Here is a 19,603-nt window from a genome sequence, read left to right on the forward strand (position 1 = left end):
AATAATCATCAAAGGTTTGGGACGTAAATTCACCAGCGTTATCAAGTCGGATTGACTTAATGGGGTAATCTAGAAACTGTAGTCACAACTTAATTATCTGAGTAAGAAGTCTCGCAAAAGCTACATTTTGAGTAGACAAGAGACAAACATGTGACCATCGGGTAGATGCATAAACCAAAGCCATAAAATATCGAAATGGTCCATAAGTTGGTTGAATAGGCCTATAAATATCCCCTTGAATTCTTTGCAAAATGATGGGGATTCAACATCAACCTTTAGTTGTGATGGTCTAATTACCAACTTCCTTTGAGAACAAGCTTTGCAAGGGTTATCATTTGAGATAGCAATGTGTCTGCTCAATAATGGATGTCAATTAAAGTTGGTAATGATCCTACGCATCATGGTAGATCCTGGATGACCCAGCCGGTCATGCCAAAACATGTAAATCTTTGAATCAATGAACTTCTGGTTCATGACATATGTGATTCAACTGTATTTATGTATGTATAATATAATCCACTAGTCAAACCACGCAACTTCTCTAATATACGCTTCTGGGTATTATTGAAGTTAATGCATAGATGCTCCACATTTTCTGCACTTTTCGTTTCAATGTGGTATCCATTTAAACATATGTCTTTAAAACTCAACAAATTTCGAGTAGATCGAGTAGCATACAATGCATTTTGTATTGACAATATTGTTCCATTTAGTAACATAATATGGGTTTTCCCTGAGCCTTCAATTACATCTGATTGGCCTGATATTGTTGTTAACCTTACTTTTGTAAGTATCGAGCTTGAGAAATACTTTCGATCTTCAAGTATTGTATGTGTAGTTGCACTATCTGCAAGACAAAAATCTCCTCCATTTCTCATGTTTTGAGAATAACCACATTTTTTATCCATGCTTTCTGAGTAAATGGAATCACAGTTAATAACAACTTATTAACAGGAAATTTAAATGCCACTTTTATTTAATTGAAATGCGAGTTTTAAACTACAAGTTCAAAATAATAAAAGTACATCAAACATAAATGATTCAGTCGGACCGATACATTTCATTCCCTCTTTCCACAATGAATTTTGAGGAATCTAGGTGGGTTGTGTTCAATTGCCCTGATAAGTTGAGCACTGGATCAAGTATATCCATTAGTCTAGCCTGGTCCAGGAAATTATTCTCGACACCCTTCTCCTTGAGGGAGACTTGATATATATCCACCAGATATTTTGGGGTACGACAGGTACACGCCCAATGCCCATTGCCACCACACCTATGGCAAGCTCCTTTAGAGTTTCTAGGAGCATTGTTCACATGAGCTTTGCCTTTGTGGTGATTTACATTTTTAAAGCTCGGGCCTGAATTTTGCCTTAGAACCTGGTGTGAAACTGGACACCATGAATATTGCCTTTCCCGTTCCACCGACCTCGCTTGTGGCCACATCATCGTTTATGATTATTGCCACCAGAGGATATGGCGTTCACTTCGAGGGAAGTAGCAGTCACTTCTTGGAATGATGCAAATCCAGTAGGTCGGGACTGATGATTTTTTATTAGGCGCTCATTATTTTGTTCGGCTGCCAGAAGCACAGATATCAGCTGGTTGTATTCAGTGAAGCGTCGCTCTCTATACTACTGCTGCAGGAGAACATTGGAGGCATGAAAGGTGCTGAAAGTCTTTTTCTATATATCCTTCTTAGTGATGGTTTCCCCCACATAGCTTCATCTGGGAGCTACTTCTGAACATCGCATAATTGTACTCAACCACTGACTTGAAATCTTGGATCCTTAGGTGAGTCTACTCATAATGAGCCTTTGGAAGAATCATCGTTTTCTGGTGATTGTATCTGTTTCTCAATGCCTTCCAGAGAGCTAATGGATCTTCAACCGTTAAGTACTCGCTCTTTAGTCCTTCATCAAGGTGGCGATAGATAAAGATCATGGCCTTCGCCCAATCTTGAGAGGATGCACTGTTTTCCTCCCTAATGGGTTTCTCCAAGATTCCCTGCCTCCAAATTGATCTTGGTATCCACTACCCAGGTAAGGTAGTTATTCCTAGTAATGTCCAGGGCAACAAAATCAAGCTTTGCCAAGTTTGCCATTTTCTTTTCTGAAAGAAAGATGAGATGTGTAAGAACTTGTAATAATATGTATTCCTAGAGGAATATAGTGTTAGAACTTTTGGTTCTTACAAATTTTTCATTTTTGATCTTCAGACCAAAATGATAAGCACTTGAAACTTCAGGCTCGATATTTACATAATTAATGGGAAGGGTGATTGTACCGCACCATTCTCATCGAAACAAGCATAGAATGGGCGATTATTCCACACCACTTAAAACAGCAGGAAAATTTAAATATGCATAGTAGTTTAAATATGCAGAGTAGGATAGGCGATTATACCGCACCATCTTTGATCACAGTGAAATTGAATTTGTAGTTCAAGATGGGCGAGTGTACCACACCATCTTTGATTACAGTAAAATTAACATAAATACATATTGGGTTAGTAATCAGGAACTACACCAAACAAGAAATCAAAGATATAAGTAATTGTTAAATTTAGAACGAGAAGCAGGCATAGTGGTAGCAAGTCTTCGCGAAGGTACACTACGCAGGTGAGGCAGAGGAAGAAGAAGAACATGAAAATCCTTGGAGGAAGCTTTTTTTTTTTCTTTTCGGTGAAAGGAGATGGAAACTAGTTAAGGTTGGAGAGTCGTGCTGATAATGTGTTATAAATAGGCAAAAGTTAGAGAGATAGCCTTTGCTAAGGATAGGAGCGAAGCATGTGCAAAATATCACACTATAACACAAAAGTATTGTAGAGGAGGTGAGAGATCCTGATATTATTTCTCTTGCTTTCTTTCTTTTTGCCGTGTACATTTAGATAGCACACGAAGAGCTCTATTTATAGAGTAACTCCCCTAACTACAACCATCCAAATACAAGGACGATACTTTTGAAAGTATTAAACAATATTCCTAAGTCTTTATTCCTTTGAGTGGGCATTCACCCACTAATTCTACAACACACATGTGTGTGTGTGTGTATATATTTATATTTCAGATTTAATTTTTATATTATGTATGTATTGAGTCTTTATGTTGTTAATAATCCATGCCTAGCTAGCGAACATCGACATGGTAAATGTGGGCTGGAACAGGAGAGATAGATATACGGTAATATTAGAACTGTAAATTTATTGCATTTTGGAAAGGGTTGATACATGCATGATCAATCAGCCAGCCCACTGCTTGATGGCGATTCCTTTTGGTGTTACAGTACTAGCAATCATATATATAATATACTAGTGGATGACGAAGTGATCGTTTAAGAGCTGTATGGAGGGGGCTTAGGCGAATCCTTGACAATGCCACAGAGTTGGGCGGTTTCTGGGAGGTTGTACTCGTCCCTGAGGGAGCGTGCAGGGGACAGGACGCTCACGTAGAACTGTTGTCCGAGGTAGCGCCTCTCCGGTTGTTCAGACCTCACGTTCCACATTCCTGCGTTGTCGAAGGTCAACATGACGGCAGCCCAGGATTTGGGGAACACTTGGATGGTGTGCCTGCTCACTCCGTCAAGAAGGTTGTAGTTCTTTCTCTTTTCTGGGGTCCACCTCCCGGGTTCAATGCTGCACGTAATAAGAGTAGGATTGATTGAATATATGAATATGTAAGTAAGTACTATTAGCTAGGTATAAAAATGCATATATACATATTACGTAGAAGAGAGACACTAGCTATGGACTTACGCGACGGCAAAGAAGGAGTATCCATCCAAATGCCATGACTGAATGCTCTTCTCGTGGTTCTCAAAGATGATCTCTACAAAGTCACGGAAGGTCTGGTTGACAACGTTGGGTGCCAAGGTGATCTTGTCCTCCACGGTGGCTGGGGGTTCATCCTCGATTGTGTCGTACTTGAAGACCTTGTCGGCCACACCAAAGTACTCAGCCAGCTTGAGTGGGGTTTCGGATTCCACGTGGGAGACTCCGTTGACGGCATACCGGAGCTTGCCATCCACCCTGGAGGCGGAGTTGACGATCTTGATGGTGCGGGTGATGTTGATCTTTCCGTAGTGGTAGGAGCCCTGAGGGTTAGGCCTGGCAGCGCTGGCAGTGAGGTTCCAGCGGAAGGAACGGAACTGGTTAAGAGACCAGGCCCATCCTACGGGAGCCTCGGGGAGCTCGGGGGATGCAGGGCCGTTACCATTTTCGTAGCGGATAATGCCTTTGCCGGTGAGCACGGTCTTGGTGAATCGGGTGGAGGCCACCATGTAGTAGTCCTTGGGCTCTTTGTCTGCAGTGACTAGCAACGAGAAGCATTGCCCCACGTGCACGTCAAGGGACTCGTAGGTGTTCTGGACGGTGTGGGAGCCCTCCATCTCGACAAGCTTCAAGGGATGGCCTTGGATCCTGAAGTTGAGGGAGTTCTTGAGCCCCACGTTGCAGACCCTGTACTTGTAGGTCTTCCCTGGCTTCATGGTGAACAGGGGCTCGTCTTTGCCGTCTCCCTTGGCGTTCTTGCCGTTGATTAGGACGCCGACGGGTCTTCCCATGGAGCGGCCGCTGTCCAAGATTTTCTTGAGAGCGGTGTGGCTTTTGGTGTACCAGTCGCCGATCATGACGGTGTATTCATCCTCGGGATCAGCATATGGGACGGGAATGAGCAGACGACTGTTGATGCGGAGCCCACCGAAGCCGCCTGCTGCCCTGTGCATGGCAGTGACGGGATAGTACATGTAGCTCCCGATCTGATCCTTGACTTGGAAGCGGTAGGTGAAGTTGGTACCAGGGGCGATGGGGCACATGGTTCCGAGGGTTCCATCCTGCCACGAATTCTTCCTCTGCTGGACGCCATTCCATGTCAAAAGGAATGGCTCATCGAGGTTGTTGAAGACGTTGAGGACGATGTTGTTGTTGCTGGTGGAGTTGATGTTGGGTCCTGGGAACTGGCCATTGATGAGAATTGCTTGCTGGGGGACTCCGAGGGGAGAGATGGTTCCGTAGGTGACATTCCATGTGAAGAACAGGTAAGGGTCTTCACCCTGGACCACCGAAAGTGCTCCGGCTGAGAGGCACAGCAACAGCGCATACATCACGGAAGCCATCTATAGCTTTCTTATTCCTATCGATCTATTAATTTCAACCCTTTCCTCAATCAATATTTAATTAAATTCCTATCGATCTATGGTTTTATTCGAAGAAGACCGTTGCTTCTTCTTCTACGATCTTCCTCGTTCCTAATCCTTGCCCTTTTTATACACTTGTTTCACAGTTTTTCTACCGCTAAAATTTAACTTTCCGGAATCGTCTCTCTGCTCGCCCTTCTTTCTTGTCCCTTGCATTGCGCCCGCCCTTACATTTTCTTTTCCGAAAAAATTGTAGCAATAGCCCTTGAACACTAGTTCAATTTTAGTTTTATTGCTTGAATTAAATACTTGTAAGTATTGGTTCTGAACTTTTTATAATATAGAATAATGGTCTTTTTGTTAACTCCATTAGAATTTTTATCCATTTTTGTACCCTTAAACCTTTTTTTTATAAAAGTTATGACGGAATTAGTCGAAATGACCATTACTTTACATCATCGAATTCATATATCAATATTCACGAATTTTTAGTTAAGAGACTAACACTCTAATCAAGGCTGGCCTGAGAATTTGGGGGCCCTATGCGAGCCTTCAAAATGAAGCCCTAGAGTTCTCTAACTCCTGACCCTTTGTACATTGATATGTGTAAAAAAAAATCACTAAATACATGAAATGTCTATTTCTACATCAAATATCATTAAACATTAATATCAAAAGAAGAAAGATATACAAATATTACTCAAATATTAATCGTCTCGCGTTTTTAGATGCAAATGCACTTGTTAAGTTTTCATAATCTAATTTTTCAACTAATTGTATCTGAAAGAGAAGTCCCTACCCAGTACATCGAATTCCAATCACTTTTCTATTGTTGCAATGTTACTTATTACAATCAATAAATGAATGAATTGTTGGATTACAGAGACAACATCTTACAACTAGAAAAAATACTAGAGTGAAGAGGATAGTAATGCTCATATACACACCTAGACGGACAAAACGGATTTAAATAATTTATTATATATTATATAAACTAATTAATTTGAACATTAAATAATGCCATTTTAAAAAAAGGTGAGAGTTTTAGCCTTTTAGGTACATAATAAAGATATATGTGGTGTGATCTTAAAATAGAGTAATAAAACCCCATAAAAATAAACATAAAGGTGATATTTAAGAGAGAAGCAAAAAAGTAAAAATAAAACGGTGGGTGTGAGCTTATGCTTTTAAACATAAGACATAAGAGCAAGTCCACCCCTAAAAAAAAGCTCCAGCACCCAGCCCATTTAATTCACTCAGTGAACAGTGATAGACCCCAATGAACAGTAATAGGCCAGAGGCATCTCCACCCCTAAAAAATGCGCTGGCACAAATGATCTACACCCCTACAAAATGCGTTGGCACCCAGCCCATTTAAAATATTATTAGTTTTTTTATAAAATAATAAATTAAAAAATGTAGTTTTAATTTCGGATAGGATTTTTAACCAATATTGTCACTTCACGGGTCATGATCCGAAAGTACTATCTTGTTGATAGATGTTTGATAAGATTTTCAACCAATCTCGACGTGTCACGTGTCACTATCTATTTACAATAATTTAGCCAAGATTTTGATAAGATTTTCAACCAATCTTGTCACGCCATGAGTCATTATCCGAACGTACTATTTGATGGATAGATTTCCGATAAGATTTTCAACCAATCCCGAAGCACCACGTGTCACTATCTGTTTACAATAATTTAGCCACGATTTCAATAAAAGTTTCAACCAATCACGTAGTGCCACGTGGCATAGTCCATAACATCATCCTTTTTTTTTTGTCCATATCCCTTGCATCCCTACATCCATTTTCATTCACACACCAAACTCAATCCTTATTTTTTAGCTCTGAATCCTTCTTTATCGTTTTTAAATCTTTAGTTCTTACAATGTCTTTGTCAAGGAGATTGTATGAGCAAAAGAAAAAAGTGTTGGCACAACAAGAAGAATTGTTCAATCTCGAGGAAGGTGGAGATGAGGCTTTTGCAATGGAAAAGGATGAGGATGATGAACATAGAAGACTTAAGGCCTCACATTCCCGTCGTGTCATAGAAGTTGTGGGTCAGATAGCAAACTTCGATAGAAAAAAGGAAATGCGAGGTAAAGATCTCTTGCAAGATTATTTTATTCCCAACAGCATATTCCCTGATCATATTTTTAGACGTCGTTTTAGAATGCAATGAAGTTTGTTCGAAAAAATCATGAGTGCTATTTGCAACCATGTTCCATACTTTCATGTTCCAGGTCTTATTCCTGAGCAAAAAATTACGGCTGTCTTGCGAATGCTTGCATATGGAGCATCTACAGATCAAGTGGATGAGATCGCGAGGATGGGAAAAACAACTGTTCTGGAGTCCCTGATACGGTTTTGCTTTGCAATTGAACCCCTCTACACCAATGAGTACCTCCAGAAACCTACGCCAAGGGACATGTGAAGGCTTATAAGGAAGGGTGAGATGTGAGGCTTCCCTGGGATGATTGGAAACATCGACTGCATGCATTAGACTTGGAAAAACTATCCAAGTGCGTGACAAAGAGCTTATGGCGACAGAAAATGAGCCAAAAGTATCATTTTGGAAGCGGTGGCTTCATTTGATACATGGATTTGGCATGCTTTTTTTGGTGTTGTAGGAGCTCAGAATGACCTAAATGTCCTTGCCCAATCTCCAGTGTTCGACGAACTTTTGCAAGGAAAATCACCAAGATGCACATATTGGGTTAATGGCCATAATACGACGGAGCATACTACCTTGCAAACGACATTTACCCAAGGTGGACAACGTTTGTCAAAACAGTGCCACATCCATAGAGTGAAAAAGAAAAACACTTCACAAAGTGTCAAGAGGGCTGTAGGAAGGATGTGGAGCATTGTTTTGGTATCCTGCAAGCTAGTTGAGCGATTGTCAGGGCTACTGCTGGAATGTTTGATGTCGAGGCTCTTCAATCCATTATGATGACGTGTATTATTGTCCACAACATGATTGTGGAAGATGAGTATGATTATGATGTCGTCGATGAATACGAGTTGGATACGATGAACAACTCAAGAACACGTATCTACTATGCTTATGACCAGGCCGAAGATCCCATGCAACACGAGCCGTTGGAATGTGATGAATGTTACAATCAATTAATCGTTGAGCGGAACATTTCAATGCAAGAGCCATACTGGCACATAAGTCGCCAAAGTGACTTGATTGAGCATCAATGGGGATTGCAACAAGGTGAAGATAATTAAAATGAGCTTGAGGTTGAAGAATAAAGTGTATTTTTTTAAGTTTATGTAATTTTATTTAGTGTGTGTTTTTTTTTTAAGTTTATTTGGTGAGGTTATGTAATTTTATTTCGTGTTTTTTTTTTTAACTTTATTTGGTGAGTTTATATAATCTTATTTGATGTGTTTAAATAAAGTACAAAAAATAAATTTGAAATTACATAAAGTTTTAAAAATAAATAAGAAATTACATAAAGTACTAATAATAAATAAGAAATTACACAAAGTACTAATAATAAATAAGAAATTACATATGGTACTACCAATAAATACGAAATTACATAAAGTGCTAAAAATAAATAAGAAATTTAATCTATTAATAAAAATAAATAAGAAATTACATAAAGTACTAAAAATAAAAATTAAATTAAATAAAGTACTACAAATAAATACAAAATTATACAAAGTATGTGGAGCTAGGATATGTGGTGCTAGGATCTTCGTTGCTAGGATCTGTGTAGCTAGAACCCCATCGACTTGTTTCCGCATCTCTTGGACGCCTCATTCGCACCACGTCTCTTTTTTCCGATGTCCAAAAATATTTTGAATTAGGAGACTGTCCTACTAAAGGCTTGTTCATAGTGTCATGACCTGCTTGAGCCATCATTTCTTCTCTAAGCATCTAGTTTTCTCGATTAAGTGCTTCTTTAATCATCTCATTTTCTCGATTAAGTATTTCTCTTTGTCTCTTAGTTGTCGCATCACGTCTCTCAATGGCTGCTAATATTGCTGCCATAATAGTAGCTTTTTCCTTATCTCTAGCCGCTTCCCGCGCCATGTTCAGTTCACCTTGGCGAGCAAGTTCGTTCATATATTTAGTGTAGTCATTTTTGGAAGAACTGCCTTTTTTCTTTGATACCTTTTTACCTTGAGGCCTGAGAGACTGACGAGTCGGCTGGGTCTCCGGCACTTCTTCAAGCGTCCTTTCCATCTCTTCAAATGTGTCATTTTCTTATTCGACCGTGTCTGCTTCTGGCGAACTGTGTAAACCCATGCCGTGCATGACAACTTCTGGACCGGTTGCCACAATTTTGTATCTGGGGCAATCTTTGACAATTTGCCAACATTCCCATTTGCTGAATGATTTGTTGTGGTTCTTTGCATTGTAGAATGCTTGGGCTTGTAGTGTCTATAAATGTGGGATAAGACAGTATTATAAAATGTGGGTGTAGCACAAAAAAATAAATTAAAATATTGATGCGAGTGGAATACATATAAATAAATAAAAATATTGTCACAAGATCCACTAAACTTGTCCCACTATGCAGATTACCAGAAGTATGAGAGATAGCGTTATCCCAACAAGAAAATGATGCGTTGAGTTTTTTCCAACGACCTTGAAGACCTTGACTACTTCTGGCGCCTTTTCCATGTACATTGCAAAACGCTTCCGTAATTTTACTCCACATTTCTCGCTTATCCATCTCATTACCCGTAATCGGGTCATGAGTTGTTTGAACCCAGCATTCACATTGAAATGTGGTGTAAGGATTTATAGAAAAAATTAATAAATTTTTTAAATTTTTTTTATTAATTTTTATTAACTTAATTAATCGGGACCATTGGATTTGAAAAAGATTGAAATCCAATAGCTCAGATGTGAAATTCCATTCCAGAATTTCATTATTATAATCTACGTATTTATATTATTGAGATTTTATATTATTTTTCGAGAATTTATATTTATTTATTTGGATTTAGATCTTAATTAAAATAGTTACAAAGTTTGAAGTTTGGAAGGTAATTATCTAAAATTCGTTGACCTTTCGAGGTCACAAGTAACATATTCGAATAGATCTTGAACCCACGAACGCATAAGTGAAAGCTGTTTGCAAGTCTAAATTATAACGGTTTAGTTACGGACGTTTGAATTTGTGAACTATAGATTGTGGGAATTATTTCATTCCCGCATATGGGTTAAAGGTTAAGTTAGTTTAATAAAAAGGGGGACTAATCAGATTTTTAGAGGGTTATAAAGGACCAATTAGGGAGGAGAGAAGCTAACATTTTTTTCCCTCCCTATTTCGTGACTCGTGTGCTCCACCAACCCATTTTCAAACCGGCCAATTTCAGGCCAATTCTTCCATATTCAGCTGATTTTCCTATCTCCTTACCTGTAACTTGCTCAACTATCTTCTTCCTTCCATCTCCACCAAAAATCAAGGGTTTTTAAGGTCTAATTCGAGTAGAACTCCACCGGAGAACCCAGGGGTTCTCGACGGCGATTCGTCATTCTGGTGAGTATCACCATTCACCATCAGCCTTAATCAACTTCCCTTGGACCTCGGAACTAGACCCAACTGGTGGTTGGGGCGTTGGAACACCAAGGAAACCGAATTGAAGAACACCCACCTTAGGGTTTTGACAAGTGCGAGCCACTTTGAGGGCCTTCCCGACCAAATTGGACTCGGCCACATGCGGTGATAGAACGTGATGCCTTGACTCCCGTGCTAGGGTGCATTAGCGCGGGCTCCAGGTGAGTGACTTTAATATATGTGATATTGGTGATTACCTTGTTTTCATAATTGTTATCCTGTGTGGATATGACTTGGTGTTATAAATATGTTTCCTATTGAATTGTTATTTTTTTATGCTTAGCCTTTGATTTAAGTTTATGAAATGAGATTTGACGTATATATATTGAAATATGGTTTAATTTGTTTGATTGGCATGATGTGATGAAATGATGAGGGCTAGTGGTGGGCCGTTAACCCATTGTGATGGGGATTTGTTGCTTCGATGTTGTTTCATTTCCGCTTCGTTGATCCGTTCTAAATTTAATATTTGTGCCTTATTTCCCTTGGTTGAGCTGTTGTAAATTAAGTAACTTGTGCTGGTCTTATTCCTTTGAGCCGATGGACTTGCTCTTAAGAAGATGTTGATCCCTTATTTTACGAATGGAAAATAAGTAATTCCAACGCCTTCTTTTATCCATTAATATTAGAGGATCCAATACTCATTTGAACCTGCTAGGAACAAATACAAGATATATGTAAGAAAAACAATAAAGTATTCCCCTAGGGATGCTATGGCCTGATTCTACTTGAGAACAAAAAGGCCTTCGTTTTACGACAGTCCAACAATGGCCAAAAATGCCCTAACAATATTATTAAGGGTAAATTATATTTTATCTCTTTAGCTTTGAGGTTAATTACAATTTCTTACAACATCTTTAAAAGCAATTTCTTATAACATCTTTAAAATATTTCAATCTCATACATTTACTACTATTTCATTTCAATTTTATAGAACTGTTACTTACTCTGTTTAAATTTACCATTAAATAATGACGTGACAAATATAAAGTGGACCCCACCCAAATTTGTTCCTGTTGTCCTGTCATCGTTCTTCCAACACCACCATGTCTCCCCTTTTGACGTCGTCGTTTACGCCGAGCACGCCTAACCCGTCATTGTCACCAGGTTTTCACTTAACGGCGAGTAGATCGTGTCCGCAGACGTCTTCGACCCCTCTCACCAGCTTTGGCGACGTCACACCATTGTTACCCTCAATCTTCAACGGCAAGTAATTTGCATTCTTCTCCATTCTAACCCCTTAGCACCCCCGCTGTCCGAATAGAGCCTTGGATGCTGCCCTCCTCATCCTCAGAAGCCTCACCACCGTTGGCTCCGGCGATGTCACTATGGCGCAATCAGTTGCTTAACCATTTAACAGCGGAGCTCGTCGAGATCGGAGGGAACAGAGGGAAGGGGAAGGTTTACATCAGGTGGAAGGGGTGGGTGTGGATTAGATATCCCACCGTGATGCCCAATTCAGGAAGAGATGGCATTGGAAACTCGGATCTAAAAGAAGTTGTGGCCATCGGGAGTCTGTGCTTAATTATGTGTTCGGTGCAGACATTCAGATCGGCGTGGGTATCGTGCTGGTTCAAGTAAGTGCGGAGCAAGATAGGAGGAAACTTGGGAGGGTTCTTTTCAGATTTGCAAGTAGGTTGACGCGGAGAAGATGATGGTTTGGAATTTTGGGAAATAAAATTTCGAAATCCATGAAATTTCTGGGTTTTTTTTTTTCGGATTGAGAGCGAAAATAGAGAGATTTTTTGCGAAGATTTGGGGAAGAAGAAGAATCAGAAGAATTGGGAGAACTAGAGAATGAGGGTTTAAGGATTGGGAGGGTGGGTGCGCTAGTGGTTATGGATATTGGAGGAGATGGAAGCCCTGTGCCATGTGGGAGAAGAGGGGGTGAGCCCCTTTTATTTTGTTTTTATTTAAATTTGTATTTAAGTTTTTTTTATAATTAATTATTTTTTATATGCCACATCATGAAAATATGTGGGTTATGTTTTTGCTACGTCATGATTTAACGATCAAATTAACGGTTTGACTAATGAATATATGAAATTGCAACAAAATATAAGTTTGTGTATGAGATTGAAATGTTTTAAAGATATTGTAAGAAGTTGCAATTACACTCAAACTTAAGAGGGTAAAATGTAATTTACCCTATTATTAATCATTAGTAATAAGTAAGAGTGTAACTTGAGCGGGTTAGATGGTGGTGTTGGAAATTGACAAAAAAGAACCTTAAAATTACGAATTCTTACATGTTTGTGTTATATATAGGCTATAGCTTATCAGGGATGAGTGTCTGTGTTATTACAAACAAGTATGAATTCGAGTATTCATGAACTAGAGCACTTTAGAATGTTGTCCTATAAACAAAATTTGAACTCCTTTATCAGGGCCCACTTCGAGTATTTAGGGGCTTTGTGCAAAAATTAGATGGAGGCCCTTCATTCTTCTAAGGTTGAATTGTCAATTTAGTTTCTGAATTATCAATTAAGTGAAAATTAGGTCCTTAGACTATTTTTTTTTCTTCAAAAAAATCAGTCTTTGAATTATAAAAATCTGCCAATTACATCCCTAATATTAGATTCAAAGTTACTATATTCAATCTTCCATCAATTTAAGTTACATTACTTGCATGTGATACACATTGGAGGATAGATTGGTAATTTTATCATAAATAAATAGTGTATGAAATTAACTTTGGAGGGTAAATTAGACGTTAAATTTGAAACCTATATGAAATGTTAAGGGCTTATAAGCGAGAAAATGACGGTATTACACTCTAAAGTGTGTTGACTTAAGTTAACAAAAAAAATGGATAAAACAACTTTCAATATAATAGTAGGGATGACATTAGCAATTTTTATGAATTTAGGGACTTATTTTACCGAAAAAATAATTCAGGGACCTAATTTTCACTAAGGTGATAGTTTATGGCCTAAATAGGCACTTCACCCTTCTTTTAATGTTGTATATTCTTTATTGTTTATTATTTTTCAATTTTGTTATCTATAAAATTGAAATATTGCAAGTTGGCTCACCAAAAATAAGTTTGCTTGATTGGGCACCAAAAGTTAGAAGTCCTATACCACTAGCACTGAAACCATAATTAATATTATCATACACATTTAAATATATATCACATACATATGTGTACATGTAATAAAATTTTGGGGGCCCTTCCAAATCGAGGGGCCCTGTGTGGTGGCACGTTTTGCACACCCTCAGGGTCAGCTCTGCCCTTTATCTTACATGTACATGCAACGAGTGTGAAAACAATTACTACTTTACTAGTTTGAATAATGTTATAGGCTTTGTAAGTAGAGGCCAAACAAAATGGTCTTTAGAATGTAACCTGAAAGATTTTTCAAATCAAGAATACATATTTTTTTCTTTTACAACCATACATTATAATATGAAAAATGAGGTGGGTAAATATTGGTATCAAACTCTGCCATTTTTAATATTCGAACCTAGGACATCTCAGTTAAAAGTGAAGAGAAATATCCTGTAATACTAAGTGAAAATACATCATTTTTTTTAAATATACCTTGATTAGTGTTTAAAATTTTATTATTGGCGGCTATTGATATGCAAATTTATAAAAATATCGATGGATATATCAATATATGTATCAGCTGCATTCGATGGAAATAATGGAATTTTGTTCAAAAATGTGGAAATTTAAGTCAAAACTTTAGGAAATGTTGTGGGACCATGATTTTTCAGAGTCGGAGTAAGGCATATTGAATACAGCTACCTTAGAAGTCTAGTCATAGACTCAACAATTCCAAGCGGAGTTGGATAACATAGCAATGATGCCATCATTATCCTGTTCCGGCGTAGTGGGCGAAGTCCAAGAGACTTCGCTTTGAATGACCATGCTTGTTTCGTAAGACCTGGGAACTGATCGAGTATAAAATCAGCCATATTCTCTATAAGTTTTGGAGTTTTTACAATATAGGAATTAGCGTGCATTGCAAGTAATCAAACTCATAAAGAGGATGCAATATCTACTTCTATAAATCCTCTAGGATTATCTAGACTTAGAATAAGGATTTTCTATCCTTAAAATGTCTATCTCTTGACTGGTATAAATACACCATTCTAAGGTTTGTCTCTGGTAACGCAATCATCGCACTCTGATTCTTTTGCCTATTGTTAGAGTCTTATACTTGCTTACTAACTTGATTGTTGGAAAGCATTTGGCCAGCACACACTGTGGTCCTAGGCTTGCTCAAGGTTGTTTGTTTTTTTACAGGTTATTTGGATTTTTGCCTCCACCATCTACGATGGTGCACGAATTTGGTTCCAACAATTGGTACTTTTATTGAGAGTGCACATATATTCTTCTCGACCAAATCACTTTAACCCTATAAAGATCCCTCCCAAACAATCACGATGTGTCTGCACCTTCACCCTGTACAAAAAAATGTTTTCTTCATGGACCAGGTGTGGGAAAACATGTTAAAAATACGTGCGTTTGTAAAAGACCTTCAAAGAAGTTCACAAGCCAAAGAGCGAGCGAGAGTCGCTAAAGTAGTAGGACATCTTGCATGAATATTCTTAGGAAATTGGTCATTTGCAAGTATTAGAAGAGATGATTTTTTTTGTTGGGGGGGGGGGGGGGGGGAAGGAGTTGAAACTTCAACAAATTTGAGCTACCAATCATCCATAGTATAAACAGTAGGGTCGGGTGACTGGTCATGCCCTACTAGCGAGTGGTTCTGCAACATAATCAAAACAGGTTATTCTATTGACACGTTCTAGGCCCGAGTTACTGGGTTTGAACTTGCTTCATAATACCGACTGATAATTGGCCTTCGAAAAGTCTTGTGTTGGCTCTAGTGATTGATTGTTAACTAACTAGGTTTTCTAAAAGTCGTGTGTTGGTTCTAGTGACGAATTACTGAATACCGAATGGGTTCTCGAAAAATTGTGCATTAGCACAAGTATAATGATTTGACCGGTTCTCGATGTAAGGATTGGTTTCCCGAGTGACCCTGTGCGAGGTCACTTGTGAGGGGGCTTGTTGTGGAATAGGATCCCACATCGATCATATTTGACAATATAATATACAATTAATATATAAGTGTTTCCACCTTTAATATCTCCCGGCCTTTTGTGATAAAACTCAACTACTAGTAATACGTTGTTAGGTTGGAATAATATCAGTGATGTTGGTGGTGGACCACGTTGTGACTATAAGTTTATCAAGAAATGTTACTCTTACCACATTTTTCAAACCACATTTGTACCACCTCTCTAATACATATGAGACCCACATATGTTTGTGTGTCTACCTCTATCAGAGAGGTTATACAAATACAGTATGAAAATTGTGTTAAGTGTAGCATTAGTCTCTATATATGTACGGAAAATGCTAGGTAGACCTTATTTTTTAAATCATATTTTGTAAACCACATGACATGACAATAAAGTAAGACTTTGTGATTTAATAAAGAAGACAAACGGTGAACAATCATATTATGTAATTTACAAAATGTGATTTATAAAGATGATCTCTCTAAATTGACCGCATATATAGATAGAAGAAAATAAATAAATAGGCAAAATAAACCAGATGTAAAAAGGAGTTTTTATCATTAATAGCCAAAACTTAGCCCATCATTTAAAAAATGTCACTTTGAATAGTCCCAAGTACCCTCAAAACATAAGTTTAATTACATTATCTTGTGGATTGATGCTCGAACTTGGTGATCTGTAAACTAATGTTCTGAATAGAGATCTATAAAATGGTAAATCACCATTATAGTTCGTAATAACATAAATCTAATTGTTTGGGGATAATGAAATTGGAATATTAGGATCTGTCGTCCTAAAAAGTAAGACGAAAACAGGGGAACAAAAAAACCAGACGAATGAAACCAGAACTTCATCAAATTTACAATCAATAGAAACTTGATGTCTTTCGATTTAATTACACAATTTTTGTTGGTCTTTAAAGTTATGCGGTTAATTAAAATTTCCAACAATATCAATTTTTTTTATTTTTTTTATTTTTTTGAAACACAACAATATCAATGGTAATGGTGGGACACATAAACAATTCCATATACCTTCACTGAAAAACTAATCCAAGGTAAATGAAAATTGTCAATATCCCATCTAAGAATAAAACAAATCTTTCTTCTTGCGACAAATAGATTGTCATGATTGTTTACTTATGCTGTTCACTGCAAAATGTCGCAAGTTCTCAACTGAAACAAATTGGTTTTCCTGTTCGTTGGCTTCCATTTTTGGTTTAAGGTTAACCAAAATTAAGAGAATATCTCATCTAAAAGGTAGATTGACATTATGGTTTTGGTTTATAACATTGAGGGTACTTCGGTATATTCGTATATGTTTTCTGCTACATTCAAAAGTTTTTATGAAAACTGACATATAAAAATGATGTAAAAATGATGGGATAAATCATAAAATTTGGCTATTAATGATAAAATCTTGTACAAAAGGGAGATGATAAAAAAATTCCAAATTAAATGAACGTACAAAAATTTAATGGGATTTCTTCTCTTTTATTTTATCTGATAGGAAAATTTAATGGCATACATTCCAGCCCTTATTCTTTACCGTTCCCTAACTTTGTTTGCTTAAATTAGCTGCGAAGAAATACATAAATTGTAATGATCTCTCCTGTCTCACACGCGCACACTATTCGAATCCCCCGCTGTCATCTCCATCCATGCTGGTATCTATGTCATATATAGCTAGTGTGAAGCGGCATAGCATGGCGGTGAAATATCTTACGTGCTGTAAGGCGGGGGCTTAGGCATGCCCTTGACGAGGCCACAGACAAGGGCATTGTCTGGCATATTGTACTCATTCCTGAGGGAGCGTTTAATATTTTCAACTCCCACGTAGAGCTGTTGTCCTAGGTAGCGCCTCTCCGGCTGCTCTGACCTAAGATTCCACATTCCGGCGTTGTCGAATGTCAGCAGGATGGCAGCCCAAGATTTGGGGAACACTTGGATGGTGTGCCTGCTCACGGCGTCGAGAAGGTTGTAGTTCTTCCTCTTTTCTGGGGTCCACTTCCCGGGCTCCACGCTGACGATCAGTTAGAGATAGAGAAGCATTCATTAACAATATGATATATATTTATGCCCTACATTTATTCTTACTTAAAAGAGAAGTATCCACACACACACACACACACACACATATATATATTTGTATAGCGCGTGCATGTGAGAGATAGAAAGAAAGAAAATGCAGGCATGCATAGCTGCACTTACGCGACAGCGAAGAAGGCGTATCCGTTCAAATGCCATGTCTGGAGGCTCTTCTCGGGGTTCTCAAAGATGATCTCCACGAAGTCTTTGATTGTTATATTAAGAACATTGGGTTCCATGGTGATCTTTTCTGCAGGTGTCGACTGGGGATCAACCTTCATGGTGTCGAACTTGAAGACCTTCTCACGGATTCCATAGTAGTCGGCCAACTTGAGTGGGGTTTCAGGGTCCACGTGGGAGATTCCGTTGATGGCATAGCGAAGCTTCCCGTCGGCCTTGCTAGCAGAGTTGATGAGCTTGATGGTGCGGGTGATGTTAATCTTTCCATAGTGGTAGGAGCCCTGAGGGTTAGGCCTGGCAGCGCTGGCAGTGAGGTTCCAGCGGAAGGAACGAAACTGGTTGAGAGACCAGGCCCATCCTACGGGAGCCTTTGGGACTTCAGGGGAGGCGGGTCCCTTACCATTTTCGTAGCGGATGATGCCTTTGCCGGTGAGCACACTCTTGGAGAATCGGGTGGAAGCCACCATATAGTAGTCTTTGGGCTCCTTGTCGGCTGTGACAAGCACCGCAAAGCATTGGCCAATATGCACATCAAGCGAATCGTAGGTGTTTTGGACGGTGTGGGAGCCCTCCGTCTCAACAAGCTTCATTTGGTGGCCTTGGATCCTAAAGTTGAGGGAGTTCTTGAGCCCCACGTTGCAGATCCTGTACTTGTAAGTTTTGCCAGCCTTCATGGTGAAGAGTGGCTCGTCCTTGCCATCTCCTTTTGCGGATTTTCCGTTAATGAGGACGCCGTCAGGCCTGGCCATGGCGCGGCCGCTGTCCAAGAATTTCTTGAGTTGACTATGGCTTTTGGAGTACCAGTCACCGATCATGACAGTGTAATCATCCTCGGGAGCAGCGTAAGGAACGGGAATCAAATTACGGCTGTTGATGCGGAGGCCTCCAAAGGCACCGGCTGCCCTATGCATGGCCGTTACAGGGTAGTACATGAAGCTTCCAATCTGATCCTTGACTTGGAATTTGTAGGTGTAGTTCGTTCCGGGGGGGATGGGGCACATGGTTCCAAGAACTCCATCTTGCCATGAATTCTTCCTCTGCTGGACACCCACCCTGCTTGCATGCAATCAAACATATATAACTGGGGTCGATGGATGTGATGGTTATTAATTAATTTCTTGGTAATTAATGGGTGAGGGCGTAGGGCTGGATTGCATTGCAAATTTGCGAATCTGAAATTGCACGAGTAGTAGTAACTAGTAAGTTAATGTACGTACCATGTGATGAGGAATGGCTCGTCAAGGTTATTGAAGACGTTGACGATAACGTTGTTGTTGGTGGTGGAGTTGATGTTGGGTCCAGGAAATTGGCCATTTATGAGAATGACTTGCTGGGGAACTCCAAGGGGTGAAAGGGTTCCGTAGGTCACATTCCATGTGAAGAAAATGGTAGGATCTCCACAGTGGACTACCGACATTGTCCCCACTGAAAGGCATAGCAGCAGCATAAGCATCATCCCAGACATCTTTTTTATAATTTATTACATGCACATCCACACGCACAAATCGATGCCTCTTTCTCTGTCTCTCTCTTCTATATATTTTGTATTAGTAGTGAATTGGAAGACGATGATTG

General features: G+C 39.0%; 2 protein-coding genes across 2 annotated transcripts; both read right to left on the minus strand.

Moving 5' to 3' along the window:
* Positions 1-3,179: 3,179 nt before the first annotated feature.
* On the minus strand, positions 3,180-5,215 carry LOC137742567 (L-ascorbate oxidase homolog). Its single transcript, XM_068482474.1, has 2 exons — positions 3,751-5,215; positions 3,180-3,630 (listed from the first exon to the last, which is right to left on the minus strand). Exons 1-2 carry the CDS (start codon positions 5,106-5,108, stop codon positions 3,330-3,332), a joined length of 1,659 nt encoding a protein of 552 aa, XP_068338575.1. The 5' UTR covers positions 5,109-5,215; the 3' UTR covers positions 3,180-3,329.
* An 11,930-nt stretch (positions 5,216-17,145) lies between these two features.
* Positions 17,146-19,603, minus strand: LOC137742758 (L-ascorbate oxidase homolog). Its single transcript, XM_068482706.1, has 3 exons — positions 19,246-19,603; positions 17,972-19,081; positions 17,146-17,783 (listed from the first exon to the last, which is right to left on the minus strand). The coding sequence occupies exons 1-3, from the start codon at positions 19,491-19,493 to the stop codon at positions 17,483-17,485; spliced, it is 1,659 nt and encodes a 552-aa protein (XP_068338807.1). The 5' UTR covers positions 19,494-19,603; the 3' UTR covers positions 17,146-17,482.

Source organism: Pyrus communis, chromosome 8 (genome assembly GCF_963583255.1).
Source record: "Pyrus communis chromosome 8, drPyrComm1.1, whole genome shotgun sequence".
NCBI lineage: Eukaryota > Viridiplantae > Streptophyta > Magnoliopsida > Rosales > Rosaceae > Pyrus > Pyrus communis.